Source organism: Convolutriloba macropyga, unplaced genomic scaffold (genome assembly GCF_964194025.1).
Source record: "Convolutriloba macropyga unplaced genomic scaffold, txConMacr16.3 SCAFFOLD_570, whole genome shotgun sequence".
NCBI classification, from domain to species: Eukaryota; Metazoa; Xenacoelomorpha; order Acoela; family Convolutidae; genus Convolutriloba; species Convolutriloba macropyga.
In genome coordinates, this window is record NW_027451948.1 from 27350 (window position 1) to 49673 (window position 22324).

General features: G+C 34.1%; 2 protein-coding genes across 2 annotated transcripts in view; both read right to left on the reverse strand.

Annotated features, from left to right (window-relative positions):
- Window positions 1–8: 8 nt before the first annotated feature.
- LOC142357071 (uncharacterized) lies at window positions 9–22057 on the reverse strand. Its single transcript, XM_075408784.1, has 5 exons — window positions 21895–22057; window positions 21288–21359; window positions 21150–21219; window positions 13108–13205; window positions 9–205 (listed from the first exon to the last, which is right to left on the reverse strand). The coding sequence occupies exons 1-5, from the start codon at window positions 22005–22007 to the stop codon at window positions 49–51; spliced, it is 510 nt and encodes a 169-aa protein (XP_075264899.1). The 5' UTR covers window positions 22008–22057; the 3' UTR covers window positions 9–48.
- Window positions 22022–22324, reverse strand: part of LOC142357070 (uncharacterized) — a 44124-nt gene continuing 43821 nt past the window's right edge. The window contains exon 5 of the mRNA XM_075408783.1: window positions 22022–22052. Coding sequence (XP_075264898.1) covers window positions 22022–22052 — 31 coding nt within the window. The remainder of the gene's footprint in view (window positions 22053–22324) is intronic.

A 22324-nucleotide genomic window follows, 5' to 3' on the forward strand; every position in this document is an offset into this window, starting at 1 on the left:
TGTAAACAATTTAGTTGATAGAATTTCACGAATGAGTTCAAATTCTGATTATTTTGCATAAACTTTACTCACAAAATGTACGACTATGAAGCCGTAGGGGATTCCAAACACCCATCCGAAGTTTGCAGCGAGTGAGGGCTCGTCGCTGTTGGTCAGGAATTCCTCGTACCACCAGTCAGAGATCAACACGCTGCGATGTCGCACACTATCACAATACAATCTTGAACTATACCTTGGCCGAGGAAATTATATCTGAGCGATATCTGGGCATAATTTTACGCCCGGGTCGAGGTTTTTGGGTAGATTTTTGTAAAGAAATGCGGTGAATGCGATGAATTTTTGTAAGAAATGCGGTGATTGCGGTGAATGCGCTGAAAATAAATATTTCACCGCATTTCACCACATTTCTTACAAAAATTCACCGCAAAATTTACCGCATTTCTTACAAAAATTCACCGCATCGACTTTTGTGGCAAATTAATGTAAGAAATGCGGTGAAAGCGGTGAATGCGGTGAAAAAAAAATAATTGACCGCATTTCACCGCATTTCATACAAAAATTCACCGCGAAATTCACCGCCTTTCTTACATAAATTCACCGCATATATATTTCCAAAGTTTACCCAATGTGATTTAAAATCACAATAAATTTAACAGAGTTAAGTGAGAGTTGGCGCAGTGAACTAAGCAGTTGAAGGCGTTCACCGCGTTCACCGCAAAAAGATGTAAGAAATACGCGGTGAAAATTATTTTTTTTCACCGCATTTCTTACGAAAATTCACTGCCAAACATCGACCCGGGCGGTGAAAGTGTTAAATTTATTAACTGCAAAATTATGTTAGATTATATTATTGCCGCAAACTTGTTAACTTGTCAACGCTAGTTACCATTTGTATTTCATAAAGTTTTTGTTTCTAAAATAAAATTAGCAAATCTAAACGCAGATATTTATAAACTTTAGCGTTTATACGCGTGGATCTTGCACAAATTTGGCGTTTATACGCGTAGATTTTCAACAAATTTGGCATTTCAAAGAGCTGATGTTGCAGAAATTCGTCGTTTCTTAGCGTGTTTTCAGCGTTTCTTGCGAAGCGCTTAATACTGGAGCGCTTAATACGGATAATTGTTACGAAAAGGTCGCAATCTAATGATACAATATATTAAAAATGTTAAATTTAAAATCAATTCAAATACTTAACTCTTAATCAAGCAAGATTAGCTCTAAAATGAGCCTAATTATGAAATTAAAGATAAAGTAAGCCAAGCACTTTAAAAGAAAGTGAAAAAAACATTGAGGCTAGGACCTATCCAACTACTGAGCTCTGCAAACAAAAGTTCATATTTGAGACTCAACATTGTGCACAGTTTTAAGCTCAAAATCTTCAAGAACAGAGCTTTTGCCATGCATTTTCCCCCTCTAATAAAGACCATTCTAACCATATATTAAAAAAGGGGCAATAAAAATTATTTTAATAGACTATTTTTGTTTTAGCAAAAATAAACCAATTTTTTTGTACTGAGGTAATTTTTTTTTTTGGGGGGGGGGTACACATCTCCAGACGTCACCAGGAACCTCAATATGTCTTAATGAAAGATTTCAGTTCTTTTCTTGCGAATCAAAACACAAAATATTTTAGTTGATAGCGAAATAAGGTTGTCTGAAAAATATTTCACGCGAACTTCATCCCATCCCCTGTACACCATCCTCATAATGACGGACAATAACACCATACATTGATTGAAGAAATCAAAAATTCGAGCATTAAAGATTTTTGCATCTCTTCATGTAGCGGGATAAAGTCTGCCTCAGCAAACAAAATTTTTAACTCCGATTCACATTCATACCCAGATTGAGGTCCCAGACGGAAAGTCGATATGTCCAGACCGTCGCAGACGGAAAGTGCCTATGTCCAGACTTTCATGCGTTCATCAGACTTTCGTGCGTTCATGTCCAGACTTTCGTGCGTTCACCAGACTTTCGTGCGTTCATGTCCAGACTTTCGTGCGTTCATATGCAGAATTTCATGCGTTCACCAGACTTTCGTGCGTTCACCAGACTTTCGTGCGTTCATGTCCAGACTTTCGTGCGTCCATCAGACTTTCGCGAGCTAACCAGACTTTCGTGCGTTCATGTCCCGACTTTCGTGCGTTCGCCAAATTTTCGTGCGTTCATGTTCAGACTTTCGTGCGTTTATCAGATTTTTGTGCGTTCACCAAATTTTCGTGCGTTCATGTCCAGACTTTCGTGTGCGTTCATCAGATTTTAGTGCGTTCATATCATCAGTTGGATGCAAGTGGAACTGAAAAATGTTGAAATGAGACAAATGTAGTGCAAATATTGAAAATTTTCATTTTAAATCAATCTTTCTATATGAGGGGCCAAAAATTTCAACCTGGGTCTGGAAATATCGACTTTTCGTCTGGGACCTCAACCTGGGTACCCAGGCGGACAATTCGCTTCCACAAAATTAAAAATTTAATGTTTGAATTAGTTTAGCAAAAATCTTGACCAATTTTTTCTTTAAGGAAACTGACCTAGTTTGAAGAAACCTAACAACTCGCTATGGAACCTAACAGCTGTTTCTGTTCAACCCGGAAACGCAAGCAACTTTTAAAAGTGGATTTTCTAAAGATCAGTGCTAAATTAAACGCTAATTTATCTATGACAAAAGTTCTACACTGAAGAGCGCCAAAATTATACGAGATGTTGAAATGCAAACAGAATGTGAAATGATATTTAACAAGGAGGCTCGGTAATGTGCGATCGCACAAAAGGTTCCGACCCCGCTCATCCACAATTTTAGCATAATTGTCTACCAAAAAAATTGTTGTGTGAATGAAAAGATAGCCTCCAAGGCAAATAACTTAGTGGAGCAAAAACTGATGCATAAGATTGGTTAGATATGCCAGTATTAAGAAAGCTTGTCAAGACAAACAGCAAAATCAAAAAACAACAAACATTAATTTTATCAAAAAAAATTCTGTCTGTTTCAAAAAAAGAGAACTTAACAACAAAGTCAAAATAGCGTCAGATAATACTGAAACTAAACAAAATAACTCTTAATTCACCAAAAAAACATGAGACCAGTCCATAATAAGGCTTCGTAATAATTAGATCATAAGGAACAAAATCAGTAAATTTGAAAAATTGGCTCAATTTTTTCAAAGAACAATTTATTTCAAAGTATTGAAAATAAGCTGAAATATTCCATTAGTTTTACGATTAACGGTGTTTCTAAAAGTGGCAATAATGAACTGTCGGTATTCAATTTTTATGGGATTACAAAAATAACAACAAACAGACAGCAGACAAAAATCAGTCAAATTTTGACAGAAAATGCTTTTTCAGACGTAAAGTCATATATTGGCCTCAAAATATGTTCGATTGCACCTTCTTCGAACAACAATAATGTATTAAGTGATCTCTCATTAATGAAACAAGTTAACAAGCAGACAAATAAGAAAAAAGGTAAAAAAAAAAGAAAAAATTCAAAATTTAGTAAAACTTGTTTTTCTTTTGGAAAAAAATTTTTTTCCAAAGACATGAAAGCCATCAATTAAAAATTGAAATAATTAAATAGATTCATGTATTCTTCCAAAAGAAGCCCTTGAGAACTGCATTTATCCAGAATATATCTTACGTCTAGAAAAAGACTGTAAAATATAACAAAAAATTAAAAAACAGTTTACATTTTTGGTGAAAAACCAGAGTCGAAGCAAGTAAACTCATAACGAATTCATTAAAATGTTAGATTATGTGACAAAAATTTTTGGACACCTTGCCTTGACAACAATATTGTCATATTTGGTCTGTAAATAACGAGGTTAGGTAACAAACAAACAATAAAAGGAACAAAATTTCAAAGTGTTTTTTTGTTTTTTTTATTTTGGAAAAGAATAGTTTTCAAAGTCGTGAAAGCCAACAGCTATCTACTAATATCAGAATAGTGGCCTTTCTTTTTTTCCATGAAAAGCCATTAAAACCGGGTCAATGTACAGGACATTTCATACGACTAAAAAGACAAAGTAAGACCGACAGTTAATGACAAAATTTAAAATTCAATTAAATTCTTCGATAAAGTATTGTCGAAGCCGTTAAAACCGTAATCGATATCTGTAAAGATTTTAATATTATCAATTGCGTTTCATTTCTAACGCCAATAATGTGATATTTCAACTGTTAATAACGTGATAATGTGACAAAACTAGAAAACGTGAAAAATGGGCAAATACCTGAAAACAAAAAAAGATGTGAAATCTAGTAGTATCAAAGCCAGAAAACCTTAACATAAGTTGTACACTCGCAACAAAGATTGAATATTAATTCAGTAGAAAGATCAAGTTTTCTTTCATTGCTGACACTTAGTTACAATTTGACCAAATTAAGAGAAAAATAATTGCAAAGTTCAATAAGCCATTAATTATTTAGAAATCAAACCTAACAACTCGCTATGGAATCCAACAGCTGTTTCTGTTCAACCCGGAAACGCAAGCAACTTTTAAAAGTGGATTTTCTAAGGATCAGTGCTAAATTAAACGCTAATTTATCTATGACAAAAGTTCTACACTGAAGAGCGCCAAAATTATAAGAGATGTTGAAATGCAAACAGAATGTGAAATGATATTTAACAAGGAGGCTCGGTAATGTGCGATCGCACAAAAGGTTCCGACCCCGCTCATCCACAATTTTAGCATAATTGTCTACCAAAAAAATTGTTGTGTGAATGAAAAGATAGCCTCCAAGGCAAATAACTTAGTGGAGCAAAAACTGATGCACAAGATTGGTTAGATATGCCAGTATTAAGAAAGCTTGTCAAGACAAACAGCAAAATCAAAAAACAACAAACATTAATTTTATCAAAAAAAATTCTGTCCGTTTTAAAAAAAAGAACTTAACAACAAAGTCAAAATAGCGTCAGATAATACTGAAACTAAACAAAATAACTTTTAATTCACAAACAAAACATGAGACCAGTCCATAATAAGGCTTCGTAATAATTAGATCATAAGGAACAAAATCAGTAAATTTGAAAAATTGGCTCATTTTTTTTCAAAGAACAATTTATTTCAAAGTGTTGAAAATAAGCTGAAATATTCCATTAGTTTTACGATTAACGGTGTTTCTAAAAGTGGTAATAATGAACTGTCGGTATTCAATTTTTATGGGATTACAAAAATAACAACAAACAGACAGCAGACAAAAATCAGTCAAATTTTGACAGAAAATGCTTTTTCAGACCTAAAGTCATATATTGGCCTCAAAATATGTTCGATTGCACCTTCTTCGAACAACAATAAAGTGTTAAGTGATCTCTCATTAATGAAACAAGTTAACAAGTAGAAAAATAAGAAAAAAGGTAAAAAAAAAAGAAAAAATTCAAAATTTAGAAAAACTTGTTTTTTTTGGAGAAAAATTTTTTTCCAAAGACATGAAAGCCATCAATTAAAAATTGAAATAATTAAATAGATTCATGTATTCTTCCAAAAGAAGCCCTTGAGAACTGCAATTATCCAGAATATATCTTACGTCTAGAAAAAGACCGTAAAATATAACAAAAAATTAAAAAATAGTTTACATTTTTTGTGAAAAACCAGAGTCGAAGCAAGTACACTCATAACGAATTCATTAAAATGTTAGATTATGTGACAAAAAATTTTTGGACAACTTGCCTTGACAACAATATTGTCATATTTGGTCTGTATATAACGAGGTTAGGTAACAAACAAACAATAAAAGGAACAAAATTTCAAAGTGTTTTTTTTGTTTTTTTTATTTTGGAAAAGAATAGTTTTCAAAGTCGTGAAAGCCAACAGCTATCTACTAATATCAGAGTATTGGCCTTTCTTTTTTTCCATGAAAAGCCATTAAAACCGGGTCAATGTACAGGACATTTCATACGACTAAAAAGACAAAGTAAGACCGACAGTTAATGACAAAATTTAAAATTCAATTAAATTCTTCGATAAAGTATTGTCGAAGCCGTTAAAACCGTAATCGAGATCTGTAAAGATTTTAATTTTATCAATTGCGTTTCATTTCTAACGCCAATAATGTGATATTTCAACTGTCAATAACGTGATAATGTGACAAAACTAGAAAACGTGAAAAATGGGCAAATACCTGAAAACAAAAAAAGATGTGAAATCTAGTAGTATCAAAGCCAGAAAACCTTAACATAAGTTGTACACCCGCAACAAAGATTGAATATTAATTCAGTAGAATGATCAAGTTTTCTTTCATTGCTGACACTAAGTTACAATTTGACCAAATTAAGAGAAAAATGTTTGCAAAGTTCAATAAGCTATTAATTATTTAGAAATCAAATATATTTAAAAATTCAAAACGACCATAAGCTTTCAAGTAATAAATTAGATACAATAATTTGGAGCCAATTAGGAAACGAATTGGATCTATCACTAGTGAGCTTCGATTTGAAATGTTCTGTTATTTATTTAATACATAAAAAATATAGAACTTTTTAATTAAAAAATAACGATTGATTACAATCGAAATGTTTTTTGATTGTAGCAGTCCAAGTTTCGTCCAAAACTAGCTCTACTAATTTTGTTCGACCATTAAGAACACTTGATTTTTGAATTTTATAGGTACAGATATTTTGGTAGTAAAAAAAATCAAAAATAATTGCTGCGTTTTTGATAATCAACGATTAAAGTTAGCAAATAACGGCAAATTTTTTATTACGGAGCACTCGCAACGGAAGTTGAAGTAGAAATGATACCCCTTTAAGTCTACAAAATTGTGTAATGTTGTTTGAGTGTGTACTTCCTGCTAATTTAATCAAAGTGGAGTATAGTAACTTATTTCGTGCTGTTTTTGATAAAAAATTCTGAATTTTGAAATATTTAGCCAGAATTTTCGACAAAAAAAAATAAAAAATAGCCGACAGTTTTTTTGTCTTTAAAAATATTGTCGACAACACTTTCTTCTAAAATTTTAGCAAATTTTAGCGAAACTTTAGTAAAAAAAATTCCGGAAAGTGTGTATAAAATCAACGGAATTCACCCTATTTTCTCAAAAGTTTATACCTCGATAACTCCCTGTAAAAAAAGAAAGTGAAAAAATCTTTTTAATTCCATATTCTACACTGGGCAAGCTTTCTAATGATACCAGTCTCAACTCTCTGCAATGAATATATCGATCGGCCAAAATTGTCTGAACAAAAAAAAACCATTTTGAGTATATAGTTCCTCCCCCCTCAAGAGGGGTCAGAACAAAAAGATCATTACTTATGTTTTTTCTATAGAATATAAACCTTAATAAATAAAATGTGATAAATTCATCACTTGTGTTTTTAGCAACAATATTGTGAACGCGGAGAAATTTGTCTGGGTTATAATCTACAAATCACCAACTTTTACGACTCGAAGCGGAGTATTGGAGAAGTCCTTTTTACGACTCAAAGTTTTTTTTTGATAAGTGAGCTAGCAAGGAAACCAAAAATTCTGGGAGCAAATAAAGTTTGAAAAGTTGCTTTGGTGAACAAATGGAAGAGCGTAGAAAAGAAAGAGAGGTTTTTTGTTCATACCTCCTTTTGAAACAGCTTGAAACAGCTTAACGCTTGAACTCTAGTTGGTATCAGAATTTGTTTATATATAAAAATTAAAAACTTCCTTTCTGTAGAAATGAAATATTTGGCTCATCTGAATTTATAATTAGTGCCTAAGCCTATAGTAATAGACTGCGATTAACGGGAAGAATCAGGGAGACGTTGGCATCTAGTGGCCGTTGGTAAGTATTCCACCAGTTGCCTTCCTAACATCCTAAACTTCCCGGGTCGAGGTGTCACTGCTAAAAATCGCTAAAAGATGTAAGATTTGCGGTGAATTTGAGTAAAAGTGTAAGATTTGCGTTCAATGCGATGAATGCGGTGAAAAAAAAACATTTAAGCGGTGAAAATTTTTTTTCAGCGCTTAAGCGGTGAAAGAAAATTTTTCACCGCTACAGGGAGGATGCGGTGAAAAAAAAATTCACCGCTACCAGAAGAATGCGGTGAAAAAAAATTTTTCACCGCTAAAAACGCAAATCTTACAAATGTTCACTGCGCTAATTTCAACGCTTAACTTATATTCACAGGAAATATCATTGAAGTAAGTGACAGATGGCGCAGTGGATTACGAAGTTGATGACACGTATGAGGTAGAGGTTTGAACCCTTGTACGGCAGTTTCTTTTTTGTAAGAATTCCGGTGAATGCGGTGAAAAAAAATTTTCACCGCAAAATTCAACGCAATTCTTACAAAAATTCACCGCTTTCAGCGCATTCAACGCTAAAAGATGCGGGCGCTTTGCGGTGAAAAAAGTTTTTTGACCGCTAATCACCGCTAATCTTACATTATTTTTTGTCAAAACCTCGACCCGGGGACTGCACAACAATTAATTTGGCTAAACTATTTCGTAAGATGTTTACCAATCAGATCGGATGTTGGTTACACATCTTTGGAGGACTGTGCGGATCGGTTGGTAACGTGTCTATCAGTACCCGGGCCGAGGAATTTGGCCAAAATTATGTAAGATCAGCGGCAACTAGCGTTGACAAGTCGGAAAAATCACCGCAATTTTCTTACATAATTCTGCGTTGAATGCGTTGAATTTGAAGACAAAAATTCAACGCATTCAACGCAAAATTGTGTAAGAAAAATGCGGTAAATTTTCCGACTTGTCAAAGCTAGTTGCCGCTGATCTTAAATTTTTAGCATTGAATTTAGCGTAGATCTTACATATTTAGCGTTGAACTTAGCGTAGATCTTACATAACTAGCGTTGAATTTAGCGTTGATCTTACAAAAAATCAAAGCGTCCACTTGAACTATTAACCTCCAGTTGGGTATGGGGCTCGAACTGCTGACCTCCTGTTTGCTTGTCGCCTCTTCTACCATTGTGCCACAGTAATTTGGTTTCCTTAAGAGCCGCAATTCTTATAAAGCGTAGACCTTACATATTTTGAGTTGAATTTAGCGTAGATCTTACATATTTTGCGTTAGTTTTGCGTAGTATTTAACTTAGCATATTCAATGCATTTACCATGTGAGGCGTACTGGAAAAATTTAAATTTTCTTCGAAGTTTTGAAAAAAAAATTGAATTCCTAAAATGGTCTGAAATGGTTTTGCACCGTGAGAGAGCACTCAAAGGTTGTTTTTTGCTGACTTCATTTTCCTCACTTGCGCAGTATAGGAATCGAAACAGTAAAAAAATAAATTTTTCGAAAAAAAACTTGAAAAATTTGAAATTGTAACATGGCCTGAATTGAGTTTTGCACTATAAAAGAGCACTAAAAATGATTTTTTTCTGACCTCATGTTTCTCACCTGTGAAGCATAGCGGTCGAAACAATGAAAAAATAGACTTTTTGAAAAAAAAACTTTAAAAAGTTTTGAAATCGTAAAGTGGTCTGAAATGGAATGGAAAGATTAGCGTTGAATGCGTTGAGTTTATGTAAGATCAGCGCTAAATTCAACGCTAAATATGTAAGATCTACGCCAAAATTCAACGCAAATTTATGTAAGATTAGCGTTGAATGCGTTGAATTTATGTAAGATCAGCGCGAAATTCAACGCTAAATATGTAAAATCTACGCTAAAATTAAACGCTAAATATGTAAGATCTACGCCAAAATTCAACGCAAAATTATGTAAGATTAGCGTTGAATGCGTTGAATTTATGTAAGATCAACGCTAAATTCAACGATAAATAAAAATCTACGCTAAAAATCAACGCTAAATATGTAAGATCTACACCAAAAATCAACGCAATATTAGGCAAGATTAGCGTTGAATGCGTTGAATTTATGTAAGATCAATGCTAAAATTCAACGCTAAATATGTAAGATCTACGCCAAAATTCAACGCTAAATATGTAAGATCTACGCCAAAATTCAACGCAAAATTATGTAAGATTAGCGTTGAATGCGTTGAATTTATGTAAGATCAACGCTAAATTCAACGCTAAATATGTAAAATCTACGCTAAAATTCAACGCTAAATATGTAAGATCTACGCCAAAAATCAAAGCAAAATTATGTAAGATTAGCGTTGAATGCGTTGAATTTATGTAAGATCAACGCTAAATTTCAACGCTAAATATATAAGATCTACGCCAAAATTCAACGCTAAATTATGTAACATTAGCGTTGAATGCGTTGAATTTGTGTAAGATCTACGCTCAGGCGTAGATCTTACATCAATTCTACGCATTCAACGCCAATCTTACATAATTTTGCGTTTTTTAGCGTTGACACCTCGGCCCGGGTATTTTTGTAGCTACATTTGTAACAATGCCCGCGTTGAGGTCGTGGAAGTATGAACCAGACGATCCAGACGCAAAACACCCATGACTCGACAGTCCAGACAATAATTTGAGTACGAATCGAAATTCCGGGAAACTTTGCGAAATTATGCGAAATAGCGCGAAGAATCAGAAATTGTTCAACAATGATTCGACAAACCCGACAGTGCGAAACTGTGCGACGGTGGGTCAATAGACTAGACAATAACAAAATTATTTCTGTTCCAGTGTTGAGAAAGACCGACAAAAAAGATGTAAGAAGCGTCGGTTTTTGAAGGTTTTTGTCGGTTTCATCAGTTTTGCTTGTAAGAAGCGTGGGTTTTTGATAATTTTTGGCGGTTTCTATAGGTTTTGTCGGAATCATCGATTTTGATGTTATGAAGCGTCGGCTTTTGTCGGTTTTGTCGAAATTGTTGATATTGCTGTAAAAGTATCCAAGTATCGAGAGCGTCGGCTTCAAAAGTATCCAAAGTCCATTAGCACAAATGATCAATCTCGCACCATCTCCAGCGGTCTTCGAATCGAGAGCAAAAGATTCGACTTTGCTACGAGGCTCGATCTCGATATCATTGAACAAATCGTTCAGAAAAAAGTCTTTTAAGTTCTTCAATAAAAAGGGTTTATCTCAAAAAATTGCTAACTTTATAGTGATAGTCATTTTTATTCATTTAGCAATTTTTTATGCTTTGTTGTGTTTGGAGATATAGTTTGAGCTTGTTTTTTACCTAACGATCTTCTCAAAATCTTCTATAATTATTTGTATGTAATTCCGCCGTAGCCGGCTTCCAGCCCGTATGAGAAAGGAGGAGGGAAACACACACAGTCAACCTGAGACAATTTTCCCACATAACTTAAGCTATATGTTATAATTTGTATTGTTTTGTTTTGTTTGTTTGGTTTTACTCGGAGAGAGTCTTAGAGCGCGGATTTTTAACGTTTGCTCGGAGTCAATTCTCCTATATTTGTGTTTGTAACGCCGCCGCAGCCGGTCCCTACACCCAAAACATACTGGAAAATCTCAAAAAGTTGTTCGTTAGTTCAACTGTAGATTTTTTCCGACAAGTAAAACCGAGGTTTTCTTATGTTTGATTCCGACGAAATTCTCAACGCGGGTAATTCGATTCATAAATCTGGTAGTTCGGGATGCCAAAAACGAGATGCAACTCAAATTTTGGGGATATATGATCCGAAGTCCGGGCCGCATGATTCGAATTACGGCGATTTATGATTCGATGCGCAAGCTTTATTCCTCGAAAGACCGGATCATAGTTTCGAAATACCAGATTTATGAATCGAAAGACCGGGTCATTGTTCCGAAATACCATATTTGTGGTTCGAAATACGAGATGCATGACTCGAATTATGTGGATTTATGAGTCGAAGTACGGCCGCTTGAATCGAATTGCGGTGATTAATGATTCGAAACGGTAGGATTATGACTCGAAAGACCGGGTCATTGTTCCGAAAAACCAGATTTATGAATCGAATGACCGGGTCATTGTTGCGAAATACCAGATTTATGATTCGACCTACCGCGTCTTTATTCCGAAATACCAGACTTATGATTCGAATTGCCTGGTCATTAACTTCTTCCGGGACCGTGTATTTAACGACCCGGAATGACACCCCCAGACGACGTTTTGTCGAGTCATATTTCTACCACCTCGCCCTGGGTAGTGCCGGCATCGGGACCGTAATGAAAAAGAGGGGAAAGCAACCCAAATTAAACTGAAATTAGCTCAAACCCGGGTTGAGATGTCACCACCATTCAACGCAGAAGATAAACGGTGAATGCGGCAATTTTTGTAAGATAAGCGGTGAATGTGGTGAAATTACATAAATCAGGCGGTGAATGCGGTGAAAAAAAGTTTATTGCTGGTGGCGTAGAAATTACATAATTTCAACGTAGAAATTAGCGGTGAATTTACAAAAATTACCGCTCTGTAAAAATTGTGCAAATTATGTGAGATAAGCGGTGATTGCGATGAAATTACATAAAATCACCGCTCAAAAAATATTGTTAAAATTGTGTGAGATCAGTAGTGAATGCGGTGAAATTAATGGGGAGTGAGAGGAATTGTTAAATTTAACCCTCCACTAAAACTCCCTTAATCTTACATCTTTTTGACATTTTTTTCTGAGCGGTGAATTTCGCCAATAGAGTAAGCGCTGAACTTACAAAAAATCACGACTTTGTACCGCTAAAATTTGTAATTTCACCGCTAAAATCGCAAATCTCAAAAAAATTCACGCGCATGTTCAACAGAAAGTAGAGTGAATTTAATTTTATGCAAAACAAAAACACTAGAAGTTAGTCGTGAGAGATGGCAAAATGAGAGATGAAATTCACCGCATTTCACCGCAAAATTATGTACAAACTTTGCGTTGAAAAAAACAACTTTTCACCGCTTATCTTACACATTTTTCCGGTTTTTCCTCGACCCGGTAGTTGTCAGTTGCTTACATGACTCGAGACAGTTTTCCGACAGGATTATAGCTATTTCATGTTTAATATTGACATTTTAACAGGTGTGCCATATTCATTCATGCAGGTAAAAAAACGTAATTCAAAATGAGGCAAGAATATTGCGAGAAGAATGGAAGAACTCTGCTTTTTCTTGCAAGATTTCGAATTCTTTGATCACTAGGGGACTTTTTTAGCCAATCAAAATTAAGGGTCGGGTTCGGGTAAATTTGTTATTTTTGTCGGAAAGTATGCGGTTCCTTATTAATGCCAGATTTTCTTAGTGGTTTCATCAAAGCTACTAACCTCTCCATTTTCATGTTGAAATTGATGCAGTACTAACTTGTACATGATGAGAGCTGGATAGAATGCGAAGAACATGTTGATCATTCTGTCTCCACTGTGTGGCACCACACACCATGTGCGTGTGAAAAATTCCGGCTACAAAAAAATTTCATTTTACTGCCCGGTAAAATTCCCTTAGCGTTAGAATCTTAAGGAACAACCAAATGTGAATCGATCAAAAAACCACTTTTAACTCAAACTACTAAACGAATTAAATAACGCTTGATTAGATGGTCGATGACACCTGCCATTTGCATGAATAAAAACAAGACAAAATCAAATAAGAACAATGATTAGTTTCAACCAAAAATCACTGTCTGTCTAATTTAAAAAACTTAATAACAAAGTCAAAATAGCCTCAAATAAAACCTAAACTGAATTAATCACTTAAATATGAGAAAAAATGGCCTGTTTTTGTTGAAAAAAAATACTGGCAGACAAAAATAAACACAAAACGGGAAAGTTAAAAAATACTTCTTTACTTTTTGAAAATAACTAACTTCAAAAACAATGAAAGCTGTCAAATAAAGGCTTTGTATAGGTCCACCTACATCTCGAAATCTGCAAACAAAACAAATGAAAACTATAATTTAACATAATGAGTTATGAGACTTCAAAACTTTGGTTAAATTTTGTCAGAAAATGGTGTCCGAGCAATCCATTCACTGAAAACGACAAATGTAAAATATTGCTACTTTTTTCAATGTTTTGACGATGTTTGTGATATTTGACTGTTATTAATGGGATAATGTGATCAGACTGCAAAATTTAGTTTTGCAAAAACGTTCAAAAGTCAATGAAAAGTTTTGTAAACTGATAGTTTCAAAGCTAAAGAAGCACTAATTAGAGAATCGGAACCAGAATGAGGACTTCAATCTAATTTAATAGAACATAATGCAAACCCTCTCTTTGCCCTGCTTACACAGCAATGTAACAAAAAAAGATAAAAATTAGCACAATCCAGAAAACCGTTATTTTTTCAAACACAAATAAATTCATTACAACAATAAGCTTCCAACTAAAGAACAACAACTTTCTATAACTTTTAGCCTCCTAAGAAGCCATTTGGGGTTTTCTTTAGTTAGATTGAGTGCAAATACAACAAAGTTGCAACAAAAACATGCATAAGCATAAATCAAAATATCACAAACAAAAAACAGTGTTGAATCCAAAAAATTGTCAAACTTTTTGCCCAAATGAAAATTAATATTCATTCTTCTGGTCTGTAATTAACAAAAAAAAACAAAAAAGGCAATTTATTCTCAAAAGAGCACAGCGCTTCATTGCAATCCAAATCTTTTTCGAATTTTGCAGAACCACGAAAAAACCAAAGTTCGCATTGCTAATGCTGCCTTATCATTAATACGTATTTGTTCAACAGTTTTGTAAGATAAATCATTTTCCAAAAATCTTCAGTATATCAAAATTAAATTTGTTCGGGTAATTATCGAGTCGTGCCCGCAAAAATTTATTACATATCATCTGAAACCATTAGGAAGTTTCATTAATTACTCCACGGAAAACGAATTAGATCCTCGATATATTGGATCTTAAATATTGGAACATATATGCTGGCAAAACTGAAAAACTCATTAAAAACAGACAAAATTTGCTGCCGGAGCCATAAAAAATGGTGAGTCTCTTTGAGATAACATAACGTATAAACAGGCTTCAATAGAACATCCTTGAAAAGGAACATATATCTCTGAAAAGGAACTTTTAAAGGAGAACATGCTTGTCTATAATTGAGATAAAAAAATTTAAAAGACGGAGCAAAAACACAATCTAAAAAATTTGCTTCTCAAAAAATAATAACAAGAACAAAACTGGCATTTCTATTGCTGTGTGGCTGCTGAAAAAGGTAAGTTTAAGAAGTATTGCGTAGGAGATTTTTAGTCACAAATCTTAGTTACTCAATAATTGATTATGAATTTTGATAGAACACTTTCCTAAGAATCGGAGGCAGAAGTAGACCTCATCTGAGTACACGAATGTCAACGCTACCCTTCATTTTGGACAGAGTGGTCTAAGGAAGCCTAATCATTACCATTTTCATTTAAAAAAAGAGGAAAAACTGCTCAATTTTCAAAAATTTAACCAGACTTTTAGCCAAAAGAGTCAGAAAAATTTTCACTATTTTTCTTTTATCTTTAAGCGTTAACGTAAAATAAATTTCGTCAATAATTTGATTATATTTTTAGCTTGATCCAAACTTCAGCAAAAATTAAGAAAAATGTTAATAAAATAATGCAATTGAGATTTTTCTTCTTAAGTCATAAAATCCGCCGAAATGGACAGAAAAGCCGAGACGTTTAAAAAAATCTGTTCAAATCAAAATTTTACTCACCATTTGAGCCAATGTTTTTGTTATCGAATTTGGAGCGTACAGTTTCTGTAAAAAAAGTGTCCAGTGTTAAGGAAAAGATTCAGAAACCAAATTGCCTGGCTGATAAAAACCGTCTTTGTTCATATGTTCAGAAATTTTCTTTTTTTTAAGCGTTAACAGGAAATCGTCCCTTTCTTCAATAATTTCAGCCCATTTGATCCAAATTTTGGAAAAAAACTGGAAAAATGCTATTAAAACAATGCAATTGAGGCTTACCTTCATAAGACTTATAACCTGCTGAAATGGCAGGAAAAGAAAAGTTTCTTGAAAAAAAAATCTGTTTAAATTGAACTTTTACTCTTGACAAGCTTTCTTTTGATACTACTTAAAACTCTGTTTGATGAAAATATCGGTCGACAAAATTGACCTAATAAAAAAACAATTAACATTTGAGCATATATTTTCTCACCCAATAAAATGATTCGAAACAATTATGGAATCTCAGTAGCTACCGAGGGAAGATCCACATTCATTCTGCCTCACAGAGTTGACCCAGAAAGAGGCGACTTCAAATAAAGTAGAACTGACCAAATTGTATTACACGACATAAATATGTTAAGTTATTGATTGATTACAGCTAACAAACTTGGGACACGATTTTAAGTAAAAACAAGCGGATTCTTTTACATCTCTTCCTACTTTCACACCAATTATTAGCTCAATTTTTCCGAGTGTTGGTTAACCATTTTATGTCATATTTTCTTGGGCTTGACTCAAGAGGCTTCGGATCTTTTCAACAATTGCCCCCCCCCCCCCCCCCTTTTGTACCTAGTAGAGAATCGCCTCCCCTTCTGTGCTATACTTTACCACAATATTAGTTGGCCTATAGTTTAGATAGCCGAAAAATGGTTTAAGCGCAATTGCGGACCGCTGTTCACGGCCATGCTTCTCACGCACTATGGCATGTAATCCGGAAATCGCGGGTCGGTTATCGCGGCAAAGCCGCGACGCGCGCGAAGCGCGCCCACCGACCCGCCAGTCGGAAATTCTTTTCGCTTTGTATTCCAATTCGGCTAATTGCCCTAGCATGGCGCATTTTATTCTATCCAGTTTAACACAGTATGAGCATACACGGAAATTTATTAGTCGTCTCTGATTGGTTAATAAATCACTCGCTTAAATTCTATTCAAGAATAGCCCCCCCCCCCCCTTTGCAAAGGGGGGGGGGGCAATTGTTGAAAAGATCCGAGGCTTCTGCTAGGGAATTTTAATGCGATTGTTCCAATCAAAGGCTTTTTGATTGTGTTCAATCCAGTCAGACCCGTGCTGTTCAACAAGAATTCGGTTTTGAGCAAATGTCTGTATCAATTGTAGACAACTCCTTCCAAAATTCAGTTAGAGCAATTTTAGAACAGTATGTCAAGATCAAGTAAATTGAAAGTTTGATATAGATCTCGAAGAGTATTTGAGTCAAAGTTTTTGTAATCAAATGTCGAGCGTACAGTTTCTGTAAAAAAGAGTGTCTTGTGTTAAGGAACAGCTCCAAAAACCAAATTGCCTTGCAGATAAAATACTATCTTTGTTCATATGTGAATTGACTTAGCTTCAATTAAGCTTTTCAGCGGATTTAGAAAACATGCTTGCAACACAGAAAAACCTATTTTTTTACGATTGTCCGGGTTCCCTTTCCTAAAAATTGGTGAGAGAAAAGTTAGAATAGTTTCATTGGACACGTATTTCGGTCAATACAGTGGTTAATAAGCATGGTAACCTGTATCACTATGAATTTTGGACCAATTTTTAGAGTCCACGCAGAAATCGTTTAAGGTCCAACTGATTCGCTAGGATGAGGTGATCGACGAAAACCGTGTAATTCTTGCTTCGTAACAGGTCTAAAGACCAAACTATAACAAAGTCTGTAAATAATCGTACGAAAAACTAGAAATATTTTTGGGGTTTGAAATCTTTAATTTTCTCTATCATCATATAGTACAACGTTTGCTAGGATAAATGTATTATATTAGTAACAGAAAAGTCATTTAGAAGAATTTATTTGATCAAATTTATTTTTTGCTTGTCACTAAATTTCTTCTGATGTTTCAGCCAACCATTATACAGATAATCGGAAAACGATGTCTTCTGCTAAATGGCCCAAAGATATAATAATGGGCTCTTAGCTTGATGGTGTCATTCATTAATGGTTTATTTAAATAGACTGTTGCCAGTTTTTGATCCTTGGAGTAGCTTGAACCAAGACTGTTAATTGTATGGCAAGAAAAAGTTATCTAAGAACGCTTTTTACTTCTCAAAGAGGTATTTAATTTTTTTCTCCAAACTATCATGAATTTTGTTTTCACTTGTTATTTGACCTATTGAAATAGCTGAAATTACTAATTTATTTTCCGTCATTATGAACTGATGCAACAAAAAAGCTGTTTTTCGAATTGTTTTTGCTTTCAATCCAAATGCTTCCAAAGTTTTCCCTATTTCGCGAATAAATCACATCTTGGTTGGAATTAAAAACTTTAGGAATAAGCAACATAGCACCTCCGCTCAGCTTGATTTGTTTGTTTTTTAGCATCGAATCTGCGTATATTGCAACATACAACCAGTGTAACTGATAATAAATCAAATTTTCCTTAATTGTGATTATTTTACAATGTCCGACAGTTCTCACAAAGCTCGTAGATAACATTTAATATTTACGTCACTATAATTGCTATTGTTGTTTGGCGGGTGAAGTTGAGGTCGTTTTTGGCTTTGAAACGTCGCAAAAGATTTTCGACGTTGCTTGTAACTAAGGAAACATTTCCTGTTAGAAAAGGCAGTAAATACACATGCAAAAAAATTGGATACCATTTGAATAGTTTAAATGGGCATTGTCACGCAATAAGCGCAATGTGGTTAATGTTTTTGAAGTTTTTGATCCATTGATTCAGAGGAATCACCTTGTAAATGGAATTCTTTTGATTGTCGATTCTTTTGATTGCTTACGGAACACTTGCTTGAACTCTTTTATGATGCTATTTTTGGCCTCATTTTCAGACTTATTTCGTAATGGAATTATCTCACACACTGTCATCATATCATGTTCAAATTCACTACCACAAAACCATAACAAATCGTGGAATACTGTGGTAATGAAGCATTTTTATTCATTTATTTTTTGCTCAAGTTTGCATGTCCCTTGTTTTTTCCAGGGTTTGGGTTTTTTGATAAGCAGGTGTTGGGTAATTGTTGACTCTGAAGTTAGTTTTGCGATGAAGCTACTGCCATCATAAGCTGAATTTATTTGAATTTTATAGTTTTTAACTGATTTTTTAAAATACATTTTAAAAAAATATCACTGACTTTTTGAGTCACCCAGACTTTTGAGAAAAAATTGCGCGTCCTATTTTGAAGCGTTTTTATACTCTCTTTTCAATCTTCAACCTCTTTAACGGTTTTAATGCTATATAATTACAAAAATAGATCCTCCGTTTTTGATTTTTGTCCTTGGTTAGTTTTAATTTTTTGTTGTCCGATGCTTCCGTCTCTTTAATGAAAGTTCTTCTGTCCACGCTGGCAAGAACTTCATTTATGTAACAGTTTTGCAGCAACGCGAATGCCAACATTTAAATTTTCTCTAAATTTATAGAGGTAAATCATAAAAAATTGTAATTTGTTCTGAGGTCAACGTCCATTTGATGATTTTTTGCTGCTTTTTTTGGCGTCTCCTTTTGATGTAAGTTCTTTTTCACAGTTTGACATAGCATTCTCGACAAATATTCTTGTTTACAGTTTTTTTTCAAATCAACATAAAGTCCCAACATATGGGCTTGGAAGGACTCGAGGGGGCCCCTTGAGACAAAGTTTGTTCTAAGGAACAAAATAAGTTCAGTTCAAAAATAAAACAGGTACACTACAGATGTCGGTTTCATGACGCTGTGATTATGATATAACCAACGTGTTTTTGGTACCATCCTCGTTGACATACAAAATGTTCAACTGCTATGTGTCATAAATTCTTCTCGAACAACATCAAACGGCTTCACTATTTCATAGATAATTGTTCAGGTTTGTCTCAAAAATTAGGCTGAATTAGGACAGCAAACTTATCACAGCAAATATACCAAATGTTAAAAAAAACCACGAAACAGAATGAAGGTTTATAATATGATTCTAAACAATTCTTTTAAAGGAATCGAGTACTAGGTGAGTTTTAGGTGCTGCCAATTGAGGTATGGTAAAATTGTTTTTAGTTAAAAGACGCCAATTTTTATCAAAAAAAATCTCGCCGAAATTACTCATTTTGGAAATAGAACAACAACAATAAAACAAACAACATTTTCAATATTTTTGAAGTTTTCAACTGGATTGCTCAGAAACCTAATTCTTGTAGAAACAAAAAAAAACCGAGCGGCTGGAGAATTTTGTGATCATGGGAAGATATTCTGAAGACAAATTTATGCGAGAAAATTATCATTGAGATTGCAATAAAAGCCGAGGAAAAGCAAAAACGAAAATATTTCTTGAAAATTAATCGCCAAAGCCAAATATTAGTTACACCCGTTTTTAATGGGGGGAGCCAGTTTGCCGCACTAGCATCTGACTGGAATTAATCTGCTTGATATTTGTTTCCTAATATTTCAAACGAATAATTACTCAGCCAAGACAATATTCTTTTGACTTCTTAGTAATGAATGAGAAGCAAAATTAAGGTAAGAAAAATATCAATTTTTTTTGTATTTAATCAATTTTTTGTCAAGTCGCTTATTGATTTTTTTGCAAAGTATTTCAAAATGCAACCAAATAAAGGTCTAAACTTTTATCTCCTTAAAAATTGTAATGGAATCTAAGAATTAAATTCACGATTCATTTGAAAATTCTTCTCCCAACGTTTTTTATCTTACAGAAAAAGTAGAACACTTTTTCAATTTTTTGGAGTTTTTAGAAACTTTATCATTCAGAAAACATCTCTTCATGCGATTAAAAAAATTCTCACAACGTGGTAATAATTATCGTTACAAGTTAAATGACTTGAGTTCAAGTTAAATGACTTGACAGTGTTTAGCTCTAGTTTTCTGTTGTCCGATGTTTCAGTCTCTTATTTAAAAGCTCTTCTGGTCACTAGCTAAAAACTTCATTTATGTAACAGTTTCATGGATTTTGTCAAAAAATTTAGTCGTGCATTCTGGTTATTTTCGCTGTAGTCTCGCCTCTTAGAATGAATAATCTGACAGTTGTCATAGATCTTTTGATTTACACGAAAGAAAAGACAGACCAGTTCATGGCTAATGTTTTAATTTACCATTCTGAAAAATAGTCATGATTTGAAACTTCAGATCTGTTTAACTCTGAATATTATTATTAGTTGCAGAGATCAACAAATTGTTATCACTCTTTCTTGGGAAAAAATTTCAAACAAAATTGTAGGTTTTGAAACTTTTGTTGACTTTCTCCTTGTCTTTTTTGTTTTCGGAAAATAATGTTAACCCATTTCTCGAAGGGGCAGGAAAGATTAGCAGTTGCCAAAAAAATTTGGTTTCCACTGTATTTTTAGGGTTAAAAGACAACACAATTATACATGGAAAGGCATTTCAGCTGTCCGATCACGGCACCAATAATTGCTTCACAGCTGCTCGCTCCAAAAAATCCATCTATAATTTCTCTTCTACTTGATCTAGATAAAGTGACATAAAGAAACAACTATAACACTAAAACTAAAAACTAACAGTGTAGAGTAGAGTTCCGTATGCCAGTCCAAAAGTGATTTGAGCATACCTCACACTCTCAGTCCCAGCCCTGAGGTAGAAAAAATACGATCTGTAGTTTTGCAGACAAGTAATAAGAAATTAAAAAATGAAACTCACCATAGAAAAGCAAACATGTTGATTTGAAGGAAGAGGGACACGTCCAGCAATAGATATTGCCATTTTTTGGAACTAAAATAGTCACAAAAGCTATGTCCGCAATTTTTCTTTCGGGGTTATTTACTCTGATTTCTTTTATGTTTCTTGTATTTATTTCTGCGATTATTCTAAAGTTGCTACAAGGGTTACAGAGTTCTCTGATGGAACGTCAGAATTAACGCATAAACTAATAGTGGAATGCGAAGGAAGTCTGTTTATGAAGAAATTTTGTCACTTTCTACTCAAACATATTTGATACATTGGGCTCAACTGACTGCTATCAGGCACGTGAAAGACATTATGGACGCTGTATTTGTCCACAAAGACAAGCTATTCTACTAAGTAGTGATAATAATTGCCGTTTCGGTGTTATCAGAGCTTAGGAATATTCGATCAATCAACGGAACTTGTTCTAAGCTGCGCCCCTATTAATAATACAAATATTGAACTTAGAAAACATAACCAGATCATATTATGGAAATTTTGATGTCTTATATGGAACCATAAGTGATCTTAGTAGGGTTACTTAAAAAAATCATCATGTTTACAAAGCAAATGAAGTACTAACAAATAGTATACGACTCTTATGACGAGGAATATGGGCATGGCCACAACATAGATGTAGGGGAGGAGGGCTGGCCAGCCGAAGAAGGCAGCTGCAGTCAGAATAATACCACTCATGGACAGAAAGTAGATCACAACTGCAGATGTTTTATCACCTCCCCACTAAAATATAACAAACACATGCGCAGAAGAAACATACACAAATTTGTTAGCAATAATAACGAATAACTTATCTTACTAACAGTTACCGTTTCATTTTCTCTGCTGAGATTTTTCCATAAAACCAGAAGATACAGAAATCGCAAGGCTATTGCACACCCTAGCCAGAAACCGTGCGGGTGATTGTCTTGCAATATCTTGTAAGAACTTGCATGATTCGTGCAAGAATATACATAAATATCTTTCTTTTAAGACACCGGCAAGGGAACCGCTTT